At 31.1% G+C, this 14,608-nt stretch overlaps 1 protein-coding gene across 2 annotated transcripts in view; it reads right to left on the minus strand.

Moving 5' to 3' along the window:
- Positions 1-14,608, minus strand: part of LOC129222224 (rho guanine nucleotide exchange factor 7-like) — a 31,646-nt gene that overhangs the window by 13,595 nt on the left and 3,443 nt on the right. Inside the window, exons 3-12 of one of the 2 annotated variants that reach the window (XM_054856705.1) lie at positions 14,366-14,489; positions 13,314-13,402; positions 11,808-11,902; positions 10,615-10,710; positions 9,018-9,140; positions 8,373-8,511; positions 5,843-5,902; positions 5,676-5,756; positions 3,020-3,169; positions 213-291 (exon numbers count right to left, since the gene is read on the minus strand). In XM_054856705.1, coding sequence (XP_054712680.1) covers positions 213-291; positions 3,020-3,169; positions 5,676-5,756; positions 5,843-5,902; positions 8,373-8,511; positions 9,018-9,140; positions 10,615-10,710; positions 11,808-11,902; positions 13,314-13,402; positions 14,366-14,489 — 1,036 coding nt within the window. Of the gene's footprint in view, positions 1-212; positions 292-3,019; positions 3,170-5,675; positions 5,757-5,842; positions 5,903-8,372; positions 8,512-9,017; positions 9,141-10,614; positions 10,711-11,807; positions 11,903-13,313; positions 13,406-14,365; positions 14,490-14,608 lie in introns of both variants that reach the window. The other variant, XM_054856704.1, reaches the window with a different exon arrangement.

Raw genomic sequence — 14,608 nt, forward strand, 5'->3', positions numbered from 1 at the left:
TTTAAAATTCTCAAGAAATAACTGAAATAAGACCATTACTTTTCAAGTTCTTGATTTAAGGAAAAAAAATGTTGTTTTTTCGTTATTTCATTAAGTAATTTATAATATTAGACATAAAGAACAAGAACAAATTGAACATGTCAGAAACATTCACTCATTCTAGTTAGAATATGAACTTACTATAAGGATAGATTCACGTAAAATTTGTTTACCTGACACTTCAAAAGCATGTTGGTAATCTTCAGATGATTCCAATTTTCGTATCACAATACCTGATAAAGGAAGTTTTCCCTTAAAAGGAAGAGAGCAAATTAAACATACAAACAATGAATTTTGTTTAAATTTTATTTTTCAGAAAATGCAGCTAAGTAAATGGCAACTGATGTTTAATGTAATCCATAATGCTCTAAAACATATACAATAAAAGGTAGCAACATCAATAAAACAACTCCAAAACATTGATGATTTGGAGTTGAGCTTTTTTTAAACTTTGTATTGTGTAGTTTTCCCCCCTTCATGTATCACAAGAAATAATGTATCACAAAAAACTGATAGTTAATTTATGAATATTCATAAGTAATGATAGCTACATCGACACATTATTCCTTTAAGACAAAATTGAACTTATTGGAAAAAGTTTTTTTTATAGCAACAACAAAAAAGTAGATTTCATGGGAGAACAAGCAAATTTTCAAGCTGTGAATAGAAAGTATTGAAACCAGCAATAAGTGCAGTCAGATTTACAGCTAGGGATTTCCCAAGAAGTGAATATACTCCTTGATATTTTTAGAGGTGTGGAATTCATTTTGGAGGAATATACACAAACTGGAAAGGTGAGTCATTTAAAAAAAAAATAATTAAAAAAAAAACGTAACTTTCTAAGGGTGAAATGGAAGACGGCAGGAGAAGAAGAGATATGTATTATTTCGGTTTTCAACAATGAGAATGTTTGATATTTTTAAAACATAATATAACATTCAAATGTAATAAATGATTTTTCAATTGGTGTGATGTTACCAACATGTGGCAACCGTTGTTTTAGTGGCATCTGTACAATCTATTATTTATTTTTAGATCACAGATGGCAAAGCACCATGTGGCAAGTTACAGGATTGAGTAAAATTTCCATATGATAATTTTGATTGACTTTAGTATCAAAATGAGTGTTTGTGCGTGTGGGCCCATTTTACGGCAAATGCAGCAGTTTTCCACAGCCGTATATGGGACGATGTCAAAACAAAGGAGGTTCACCAGGTGGCAATGATTTCACAAAGAGTTACTGTTTGGTGGGGATTTTGGGAGGGAGGTGCGTTTGGTTCATACTTATTTTTTTTGAAAACGACATTGGTAAGGCCATCACCATCAACAGTGAGCGCTACAGAATAATGATAATTGATTTCTTTTGGCCCAAACTGAGCGAAATGGACATAAATGACATGTGTTTCCATCAGGATGGTGCTATGCCCTGATGCATTCTGAAAGAACGATTTGAAGGTATGTCGCTCAGAATAATGTGAATTGGTCCAATATCATGCAGTTTGACACAGCTAGACTTTTCTTATGGGATTTCTTGAAGTCACAGGCCTATTCAAATAAGCTGTAGCCCCGATAGATACCCTTAAAGTCAAGGCCATCACTCCCGGATCTATGCACAGTCATTGAAAATGGATCACTCAGATCAGCGCACCATGAGAAGCCATGGTAGATATTTAAACAATGTTATATTCCATACAAAATGGCATAGATGGTCTTTTTAAATAAAGAATTTTGGCAACACTTTACACACAACTTGTTTTACTCCACTTCAGCATCTACCCACTTTTATTGAAAGATCCTTTTTCTTAAAAATTCTAATTGCATTTCCCCTCCCCTTTCCAAAACCCTGAATTTCATTTTAAACACAAAATGCCAAAACAAGCTCCACACAATTTTTATGTCGCATTTTCAATTCTCAATGCATGAAAAATGCTCGTAGAGGCATTAAAAATATCTCTTAGTTAGAAAACATCCAAAACAAAAAATAAAAAATTAATTACATGTCTTTCACTAATAGTAGTATTTATTAGATGTTATTATATATATATTTAGTAATTTTACCCACTATTCAGTTCAGTCAAACAATTTGCTTTCTATTTTTGGTTTAAATAATATGTATAATTATATGAATGTTAGCATTTTAAATAATCGTATCATTCAACTGAAAAATGTAAGATGCTACCAAAAAGATGTTCTTACTGAGTTTCAATGATATTTAAATATTTGCGCTTGAAACATATAATGTAAGTGCTTGTTAATTTTAACACATTCAATTTGAAAATAATAGACTATCAACCGTTCTCAATTTACACCTTCATGTAGACAGCTCATATCTTGTTTATAGAATAATAAATATGGGCTCTTTTGAATTTAATCCATTGGAGGAACATCTATTACAGCATAGGCGGCTCGTACCGGGAGTGGGGTTGGGGGGCAACGCCCCCCTCTCTTCCAAGGGTAAAGGAGACTCGCCCTCTCACTTTTCAAAGTTAAAAAAAAATTAAAGACCCATTAAAAAATGATTTTTTATAGGGTGGTTTGATTTATTTCATCTCATCTTATTTCATAAGAATGGAAATTTAGAATGGAAGGGTCTGCGGTGACTATTTGCCCCAATTTTCGATGCCATATTCTACTTTTTTAGAAGTTATAAAATCAGTAATATTAAAAGTCAGTAAGTAATACAGCCCAATTTTATTAAGAAAAAAACAACCCCTTAGGGGCCATGTTCCCTAACCCCTACACTTCTTTTGAACCCCCACTTTTTTCGTGCACCAGCTGCCTATGTATTACCGGTTATTATGAATATTCAAAAAGAAAAAGAAAGAAACAGTGATTCAGAACATTGGTATTGTGCTATCATCAAGGTTTTAAAAATATTGAACATGAATAATTTTAAAGCATTTCAGTCAACAATTTCAACACCTCTGGAAGGTGGGTAAAATAAAGAAACAATAGAAAGAATTTGTTCGTAAAGATATACCTCATATACAAAGGCACTCATCCTCGTACTAATAGATAAAATAACTAAAGTCTCAGGAAACATGACAAAATGTCGATCCCGCTTTTGCTTGTCCTCCGTTAATACTGTAACTGGTCCCACATGAACAATGTTTCCTAATGTATGAATTGCCTGAAAGAAAATACAAAGGTCACAGCATGGGGAAAATATGTGTTTAATTAAATGATGAAAACATAGTATCAAATTTAAATCCAAGATCCCGGAATTCAGAAGACCTTAAACTCTGGCACTTTTTAAAGAAAATTCTTGATTTTTTTTTAAATTTCAAAAATATGATCCAAGAAGTTGTTAAATAAATAATCTTGTTATAAGAAAAATATTCAGCTTCTGTTTTCGTCTCATTAGGGGAGACTGGGGCAGTGAGACTTGGTGTATAAAGACAAAGCAATTTTTTAATTAAAATTGGTAAATGGTTCAAGGTACCCATGAATCTGCAGCAATTAGCTGAGTGGATTCTGGGATATGAATTTGCAGCTTCTGTCATCAAATGATTGTTATTTTTCTGATTTCAGGTAAGCAATGTTTATTTTTCGACTCTTGCATGCATCAATTCATAAGATTTTATTTTATAAATAAAAATTAACTGATTGATCTACTTATATAGTTAATTACTAGCAAAAATACCCGGCGTTGCCTGGGTCAGTAATAATTATTAGAAAAAACCGTTACTTGCTTTTGTTTTCTGTTTTAAGTGAAAGAATTTAAAACACATCTTTTTGACGTGATTAAAAATCGAGTTTCTTCCTTACCCATAAAACTAAAATAGCAATAAGTATAAAGAACAAAGTAGTATTGATTTAGAAACGAAAGCACTATATTTAAGCATATACAAATTTAAAAAACATGAATTTAATCTTCTCATGTTTAAAAAGATTAATTTGTTGATACTTTTTTTTAACATGGAGTCTAAAACCTTCTCTGTATGGCTAATGAAGTACGAAGTGATTAAAAAAAAGTAGCTGCGCTCGTAATCCCCTTATACTTGCTTTAGTTATTTCGGAAAATTTCAATCATTGTGGCTCTTGGTGCGATTTTACCGAATTTGCGAAAGTCGTTTCGGGGTACCTTCGATGATGCTCCCCCATTCTTTCCTTACTTTGTAAAACGATATGATATTAATTTTCGTTACAGAGATATCGTCGCCAGATGCTGAGATATTTTTGGTCACCATAAAATGGCGCTAAACAGTTTCATCCGAAATGTTACCAAAAGGCTGGAGTGAGAAAAGTTTGGTAATGAAGAAAGGGTGAAAAAAGGGTAAAGTATCATTTGCCTAGAAAACACATCTCAGAAGAAAAAAACAAACGGGCCAGAGAAATAATGATTTAAAAAAATGTTGAAAAATATAGAGAAAATGTAGGCTAATATGACACAACTGATGATTAAGGACAAATCTGATAATTTTGTGAGACCATTGTGACATGAGCAAATCTACTGAGTTTGAAGAGCTAGATCATGTGCTACTTGAAGGAGACTTTGTTCTCTTATAATTTGGCATCAAACAGATTTTTTTTTTTACGTTTGCAATGTTTTAAAGGTAGCTGATAACAAGGGGGACTTGTACATTAGTTTTTTGTGTCAAAGTAAAACCATTTTCAAAGTTATTATTTGACCATCTGTACCAGATGTTGCATCTGTACGGTAAAATTTTTTAAAAAATAAATTACTGTTAACAACTACTACGAAACGAAATGGTGCAAAGCACAATCAATTTTTTTTTTGTGGTTTGAATTTTTAATTTTTAGGTGTAAAATGAAACTTGAATCTTTTGTTCATTGTGATTTAGTTTTGATTTTAAACATTAAACATATTGTATCTCACTCACTATACGCTGTTTCACTGTGCCTCGTATGCTATCTCATTGTACTCCATGCTTGAGGTACAATGAGACAAAAATTTATATTTCCTTTTTTTTTATATTACTTCAAAAACTTTAAATGATAAAGACAATTTTTGTGCCTTAGAAGATCATACCCTTAAGTTGCATTACAAATCCACTATAAATTTTTCTTATAGAATCAAAGTCTACAAGTTTCTTGATTTATATATTTTTTGTCCCAGTGTCCTGGTTTTTCCTATTCACAAAAAGTTCATTTTTATATTACTTTTATTACTCAAAAGTTCGTTTTTCAAACTTAATTCCATTTTTCTTGAACTTGTCTAATTGTTTTTGACAGTGCTCATAACTTATACAAATACAAATGTGACGACCAGCAACAGGCTCTGGGCCCAGCTAGGCTGGTCCTAGTCAATTAATTAGACCCCAATGAAGATCAATGGCCCTCTTAAAGCTATCCACCCCCTTGCTCATTACCGTCTCTTCCGGTAAGCTATTCCAAGTGCCCACGACCCTGCTAAAGTAGTAGTTTTTCCTGATTTCCAAGTTAGCCTGAGATTTAAATAGCTTAAAACAATGACCCCTTGTCCTGCTTTCCCCACAAAAATTTAATCCATTTAACTTGCACCCGATAACCTTGCCTTTTCCACAAATGACAATTGTTTTAGTTCAAAATTTCACTACTAATATTTTATATATAATGTCAGAAAAAGCATTTGTCAGGTTACCAATTTATGCATACTTAATGATTGTATATAGTAAAAAATCGGCGTAACTTACTTCACCCTCCCAGCCTCTAATATTTCCAGACATTATTTCCAGTTCCATTTCCTTTTGTCGCCTGATACTTGCACAGGTAGCCTATATTAATAACAATAAAATGAAAAATCAATTGATTTCATGTAACAATTTAGAGGAAATAAAACAGAGTAGAATGATGCACTTACCGCAAGATCACGAAACAAAGAAGCTGCCCTTTGAGTATCACCCCTATCTATGTGATTTTCCTAGGAGTACAAAATATTTTTATTTTCTCATTACAAAAATAAAATATTAGGACATATATTCAAGAAATATTGTTACCTAAAGTCTCTCAGAGGAATTAAATTTTTCTAGGGGACTCTTGAATTTGTTAAATGTTTTGAAGAATTCAGTCATCCATGCAAAACAAATGAACTTCAAAACTGTTTTTTTATTTTAAGAATGAAGTTGCATTTAACATTTCACTAAGTCCAAGACACACTAATGTTACATAATGAAGCAAGGGATTGATGAGAAAGATTTGAAACAAATAACTGGCAATCTTGTACTCAGGCTCTGATCATGATTGGAGCCGCAGAACATGATCAATTTCTGGGCCTCCTTCATCGTGTTACATAAAAGTTCATCTACACAATTTGAGAGCATAAATATTTCTTTTTTACATTAATTCCATTCAAAACAGAGATTTCTACCCATTTAATTAGGCTCCTTAGTCTTTTCTTAATAATATTGATAAACTACTAACAGTATTGCACATATAATTCAGAGGATACAGCAATACAAAATACTAAGTACTCACTGCACAACATTTTCATTATTTGCCTAAAGATTACAAAAAATATTTGGCCACCATATTTCTTATATATTCTCAGTAGAAATCATGGCCCCTACATTTAATTATGGGCATTGATTCCTGTATTAGTGACCTTTCTGCAGCAAAGAGTTAATGTATAATAGCACAAATAGTGTGTTTACTAATAAAAGTATTATATAGTAATTCATACTGAACATAGAGATTTTAAGTGAAAAAACTATTTTATAAGCTTAATTTACATTGTTTTAATTACAGTACTAGTATTGAAATAAAAATTAAGATCAGTTACAATAGTTCCTTATTATCTGCTTGCCACAAAAACACTAGTTACAATAACACTACTGAATAATGATAGTACAGGCATTATTGTGACTAAAAAGGTAAATCAGATCAGAAAATTCAAGCGTTTTGGCCAACTCATTCTATATCAACAGAAGTGACAAATGGTTAAGGTGATTTTTGCCTGTTGTACATCTCAGCCCGGGACTGGAATGGTACAAAAAAGTTTCAACGCAGTACACAGACTTATGAAAATAGTCTGGAGATTTTTTTGGTAAATGTAGTTTAGAACTTTCATTGGATCTCTTACTCTTTGGAATATAATTCTGTGGACGCTCTTTATGTGTACAATCAGCTAAGCTGTCTGAGTTTGTCAAGTTTGAAGGATAATTACAGACAAGATTAGTTGTAACTTTCAGTTCATCATTTCCCAACAACAATAAAAATCATTAACAATATTTTTACAAATCACTCTTAGTTAAAATCTACAATAAACTTCAAGCTGTAACACCAGGCTGTAGTGCTGCTGAAGAAGAAGAAGACCCAGTTTAATAAATAAAAATATTCTAAACATCTATTTCTAGTTAAAGTTTCTCTATAGGGCTAATATTGTAAAATTGAATAAATAAATTATGTACCATGACCCTAGACCCATTCCAGGGCCCGAAGTCCACCCAGCCCTATCTTTGTAGAGGCTATGGTAGAAATACATTACAGACAATATAATAATATAATTAAAATACTAGCAATGAAAAACAAAACACATTAAAATAATATAAATAAAAATATTGTAAACTTTGGAAAAATTCAGATTTTTGCTGATCCCCCCCCCCAAAGATAAAATATCAATTTAAAAAAAAAGGACTGCTTTGGGGGTCCTTGAACAATGCCTGTATGCCCATGAGAAAAGGTACTATTATTTTTTATAAACTCTTTAGTTTCAGCACTGCATTTGATTACAATCCCAGTAAAATATTCGTTAAAATATTTATCTACTCCCATTTAACAACTTCAAAATAAAAGTAACTGCTTGTCAACACGGTCTTGGTCTCTTTCAAGCTGTAGTGCAGTTCAAGAAGAATGAAAGCAATGCTTCAAAATCTTGCAGTAGATTTACATCTTCTACTGAGTTGTTATTTAAGTTTCAGCCCTCATGTGTACAACTTTTTGTTTTATGAAAACAATTTTTTTCACTTGAAAATTTAAAAATGAATAAATAAATAAATAAAATAAATAAGAAACCTATACAACATTGAAAAGGGCAATTTTTATAATTATTTTTTCTTACAGCAATGAAATTAGTTCATGGATCTAGAAAAATCTACACCTGATTTTTTAACATGAGTGGAGTGTATAAATATTTTTTAAATTTTCAGTGCATAAAAATGGTCATAAATAAATGTATATAAAAATATATTCAATATTTATACGGCAAAAAATTAAACACATAAAACGAACACTTGGTGTATAACCACTAGGAGCAGTTAGTTTAAAGCACTAAATAAAATAATATTCTATTCATGAATATATTTCCAAAATAGAGAGTATACAGTTAAAATGAGAATATAAACAGTTTGCAGTAAGAATTTAAAACGTCTATCCAATTATAAAAAACCAATTACTTGAGTATGCCTTTGTAGTTCTTGCAAAAGAGCTGGATATTTTTCTAATCTTCTGAACGGCCTACTGAGACCAGTTGTCAATGTTAAAATTCCGGGAGGATTTGCACCATGCTCTTCCATGAATTTTTGAAGAATATCTCTGAGCAAAGCAACAAAATAATAAGACCATAACATTTAAACAACATAATGGAGCAACTGCAAATGAGTTTTCTTTATTTTAAAATTTATATTCAAAAAAAATCATTTCTGGAGAATTAAATTTATTTTTATGGCACTATTATAACAATCCCCACCATGAAATGTTCTGAACAGTTTTGCTTATGCTAAGAACAATTTTGGAAATAAACAACATTTCATATGGATTACAAAATATATTTGAGTAAAATAGTTATTTTGACTATGTACTATATACTTAATAATCCCCCCCCCCCCAATATTCTGAAAATAGAACCAACATGCAAGTCTGATTTTAGAATAAATTGCTGATCAGAACATGAAACATTTTAAACACATTGTTTTAGGAACTACTTTCTTGGAAAAAGCTGGAAGCCCAATGAAGAACTAAATAATAAAATCAAATAAGTAAACACAAAAAACTAGGCCTTAAGTATTTCATTAGTTAAAATAACAAAAAATAAGTCTTACTTATGTTTTTCAATCACAGCAACCGTTTTTGGATGATTAGCACAATATTGTGAGTGAATTTTTTTCACAAGAGGAGCAATTTGAATAAACACACCACCAATTCTTTGAGCTTTAGATGGAGTGCTAAACATAAAATTGGCATATTTAAAGTGAAATCTCCAATGCACATGCACATTATTTATTAGCAACAGCATTAAAAATAATATATACAAATAAAACAGAGAATATATACGTATGTGGTTTTATGTTTCCTACACAAATCCAGTTTAAGTCAGATCTCAGCCACATTTGGCAGGGAGGTACTTGGGCACCCGAGAAGGAATGTAGGAGGGTTTTTAAACGCCCCAAAAGTACCAAACCGTTTGAATTTGCCACCCGAAAATGACGTTAAATGGCTCTTTTTACCCAAAATAATTCACCAATTGTCTAGATTTCGGTCTCATTTTAAAGTCTGAGAAAAATACTCCTGAAGTAGATTAACTTCCTTTGGATTTCAAAATCACCAAGGCTATAAAATCACTAGGAGAAAAGTTATGAGCATTTTTAAGTAAAGGAACATTAATATTAAATTGGAAATTTATCGTCTGCAACGAGCTCAGTTTTGATTAGCCTGAATAAAATCAGAGAAGAAATATCTGTTGGTATTTTTTTCTCGACTGAACAAATAAAATTCTTGCTTTTGTCTTGAGGATTTTCTTGTAATTGGGGGATTTAAAAATTTTCCTTTTTGGTTATTTTTTCTCAATCTGTCAGGAAATTTTAGATTTTTTTTTTGTTCATGCCTGCTTGTCGAACACGTGCCCTTTGACATAACTGTTATTTTCAATTTAGGCTGTGCAGAGTGGGGCAATGCAGCTAGTATAAAATAAATCCAGATTTTTTTTTTCACAACTTCCAAATTAAATATTTGTAACTACTAAACTTAATTTTAAAACATTGTGTAAAAATGCAGTTATTGCAAAAATTTGAAAGGCAACAAAGTTTTTATGAGTACATCATACATTTGTCTGCAAGTGCAAAACAATGAATTACAAACAGTTATTATTTGTTTCCATTGAAAAATACTAAAATAAAAGTTAACCTTGACTTCCTATGAAATGAATAACACACATCATTAATTAGAAATAGAAATAAATGAAAATGTTTAACATTAATAATTGTAACATACATTTCATAATAAAGCATAATACATTTAATAATAGTAGTAATAAAAAAGACTCAGCACTAATAAGGAACTACAAGCTAGATCAAAATGTCTATACAGTAAAAAATATTTAACAATTAAGTTCTTATTTAAGAAGTTTTCACACCTATCCCAAATTTGTTCTGTATTCAAGGATCACAATAGTTGTACAAATAGCTCATTAGAAGAAAAAGAAGAAGAAAAACATTATGTCACACAAATAAATTTTTGTTTAAATGTACGTACTATAGTTAAATGTATAAGCACTTTAAAATGTATTTTATGTAGACATGCTAAATTCATTACACACTTCTTCACAAAAGTAAATGCGAAGTAAACTTGTGTAATTTCCTTTTACTTCTACATTTTTGAGGGTCAACTAAAAAGCATGCAAAAATGATAATAGAAACTTACCCTTTGATATCTTCTAACATATTTAATAAAGCTCTGCTACAAGCATATACATCCTCTAAATTATTTGCTAAGTTCGAATATTCTATTTCATTCAAACTAAAAAGATAAATAAGAAAGTTATATTCACATTAAAATCAAATAGAACATTACAGTTCAAAAAATTTCAGTACCACTTTTTAAAATTCAGAATAGAAATCAACATACAGCATATATTTTTTTATTCTTATACTTGAGTATTTTTCAAAATCTCAATGTGCATCATTTAAGATGAGTCTTGTAAGTTAAACATAACATTTTGATCAGTCAGCTTTTAAAAAAAGTTTTCTTTATCAGTTTATTATTTTTAAACACTCCCTGGGATAACAATTTTCAACTTGCAAATAACTAAAAGTAGAAAAAATAATCTTCTGTCAAGCGTCGTTTTTTCTATGATAGAAAATCCAAGCATATTAGAGGTATGCATATTAGACGTATGCATATTAGAGGTGTGACATCAATGTTCAAAATTAAAATATGAACGGTATCAATACATTGACCCAAAAAATATCAATGTTCTGAAACATCGAACTTTTTAATGCATATCCCTACATGGCATAGTCCATGTCATTTCTGACAGGCAAAGAAAAAATCTTACCTACATAATCTTAGAAGCTTTTGCATTTAACGTATGTTAAAATTCAGAAAAAGGCAAGCTAAACACATATATTTTTGTTTCCCCATTTTTTTTTTGCTTCAAGATACAGCCTGCCAAAAGTGGCAACCTGGGCGCCATTTCTGATTGGCGATTTTCAACAAAATTTTTATCCACTGCTCTCTACTTGGAGTCCCTACAAACTACCCCCAACTAAAGCATGCTTTATTTAACACATGCTGTTTTGATAATGTTTCATGCTTCACAATTTGATTACACAAATAAGAATAATTTAAATAGGATGGGGGGAAAATGAGATAATAAACAAAACATGGAGCAATATGATTCACAAACCCTCGTATAAGTTGATTTTCAACTTTTCATAGCCCTTTCAAGCCCTTTTTTGTAAAAAAATTAAATTAATAAAAACCTTGAAACTCACACAAGAGTACATACAGTAATCACATATTGGTGCTGGTTTGTAAAAATAACAACAACAACAAAATAAATAAAAGAACATTTTTCAGTTTCAGTTTAGAAATGAAGGCAAAAATTTACTTACATATCTGCTAATTTTAATGGATTTAAATATTTTGAGATTAATAATTGAAGTTCACTTAAATGATTGTTTTCAGTATCAACAATATCTTGAAAAACCTGAAAAGATATTGATTGTATAAAATATTTTACGATAAAGGCTATGGTAAGAGAAACAACACACACAAGAGTACACATGTGAAAAAATTCCAACATTAGCTTGCAAAGGAAATATGTGTGCAGTTTACGTTAATGTTACTGAAAATGCAGATAAAATGGGTTTTCAAAATACAAACATGACTTTTGTTCATTGTCTTTCAAAGATCATAGGATGAATACAAATTGTTAGATACTAAAACTTGTTTGAAATTAACATTATAGGGTTCCCTTCATCTATTTAATTTGGAAGAGCCAAAGGGTTCGTCTGAAGTTAGGACAGATGGGAAATATTGTATCTTTCATTAAGGTATGAAGAGAAGAATTACAGAAGTAGTTTCAATGTTTTTATCTGAGTAGCAGCCTCTTTTTTTTTTCACAGAATGGGTTACCATTGTTTATACTATCTTTGTCAACATGTTTTAGTCACATTTCAATTTTTTGGCCTTAACTTTGGCATATTTAAATCAGTGTATAAGGTGAAACTGGGATAACTACTAACTTTACTATAGGATACACAAATGTCCTCTTTGAGCTAAAAGCTAAATTAAAAACTTACAGGTGCTTATGCTGAGCAAATGTTGCATGGCACTTTGACGACATCATATACTTCAAAATACAAATAGAAAAGTAACAACCAGAAATAGGATCTAGGCCCTGCTAGGCTGGCCCATTCAGTTTATCAATCCCAAATAAAGATGAAGAGTCTCTTAGAACTGTTCACTCCATTGAATGTAACAACTGCTTTGGTAAAATATTCAAAATGCTTACAATTAGTTAAAATAGTGATTTTTCCAAATTTCAAGATTTAAATCATTTGCCAACCTCAAACTGCCAATTAGTTTTAGTGCAAACACATAAATTATTTTATGCACTGAATTGCATTAAAAAAGTAAGTAAAGGTTTGAATTTTTTATTAGAAGAAGTCCTGACTAAACTTGGCAGCAATACAGCTGTGGGAAGGTAAAATGCAGTATCTGCAGAAATGGGGTTTTGAGAAATTCGAAGAAACCCGTTTTGGATTCCATACTAACACTAGGGAAATGTTGGAATTTGGCATTTTTTCATGCCTTATTTTTGGCGGAAACCAAATGCAAACTTGAACAATAAAGCTTAAATACAACAGATGACAAAAAAAAGAAAAAAAGATGCAGATACCGCGCTTTACCTTCCCCCCGGCAGTATACATAGCTGTTTCTGCCTTAATGCCACGCAATGGCATTAAGGCAGAGGTAAACAGGCAAAATCATGCAATTGCATATCAATTTTTCACTTTTATCATCATTTCTTAATCATTAATTCAAAATAAAAATTCAGGAAAAATTGAAGCACAGTAGAAGAATTCCAAATATTTTAAACTAAAATCATAACTTACTATGCCACGATACATTTTCATATCATTTAAATTTGGTAACAAAGGCACTTCAGATGGTTGGACATTAGTTTCACCACCTTTTACAGCATCTGCTGAGGAAAAAAAACATTAAAAAATACTATTAACACTTTTGATGCAATACCATGTTGCGTAAAATGTTTTTATAATACAATTTTGAAAGCAAACACTAATTAAAATAAAGATCTATTTGTTATGGTGCACTTTACTTAAAATTTTAAAGTGCAATATGGATCCAAAAAAATAGGTCTTTTTGAAGAAATAATATCATTAACTAGGGGGTTGCTCCTTCCCACTCGCTATCATTCAACAAAACTGCTCCCAGAAATCGCTTCCTCGTCCACTGTACTCTCCAGATCTAGACCCCAGTGACTTTTTCCTGTTTATAAATTTTAAAAGAATGCTCACTGGAATGAAATTAAGCACTGATGAAGACGGAGCCGCCAAAACCGAGGCCTATTTTGAGGCTACAGAGAAATTGTGCTGTACAAATGGTACGAAAAACTGCATGATCACTAACTATAATTGCTGTATCTTCCTCGAAGGCAAATAGAATTTAACTCCGAAAAATATGTTTTACTATGTTAGCCTACAAACATTTCAGCCCAAATGTTACATATGCCATAATGCCAAGACTTGAAGGTATGACATCAACAATAAAATAATAGAGTATTAGGATAAATGGAAGAGATATGTGGAACAAATGAATGATGACCTACAGACTGGTGAACTAGACCTGGAGGCCAGTGAGATCCAGGCAGACCAACGCTCCGGTGGATAGATCAATGGAGTTAGAACAGGCTTTAAGCCTAATCCATGATGTAGACGATGATAAAAAGAATATGAAGACAGAAAATGGATGACACAAGTATAATGATCAGAAAAGTAATTAATGTTTAAAATATAGTTTGCAAATAGCTTAATTGAAAAAAAAAAATGCTTGGAAAGAAATTAACAACAAAATTGTGCTATTATAAAAAGAGGAACAATAAGAAAGGAATCAAAATTACTATTAATCATTAAAATAAACTCACCAGATTTTAATTCTTTTACATAATTGCTAGGAAACCATCCTGTCACACCATTTAACGTTCCTTCCCACCAACCACCATCAAGAGCTTGTGTAACAGTGATAACATCTCCTTTAGTCAAACAAAGCTATAAAAAGGAAGCAAAGCTTTTTTTCAGGTATATAAATAGCTGTAAAATAATGAAGACACACATGAACAAAAGAAATAAATGTATGTAATAATGTTGGACAGACCCGTCATTCCTTG

Source organism: Uloborus diversus, chromosome 5 (assembly GCF_026930045.1).
Source record: "Uloborus diversus isolate 005 chromosome 5, Udiv.v.3.1, whole genome shotgun sequence".
Taxonomy (NCBI): Eukaryota; Metazoa; Arthropoda; class Arachnida; order Araneae; family Uloboridae; genus Uloborus; species Uloborus diversus.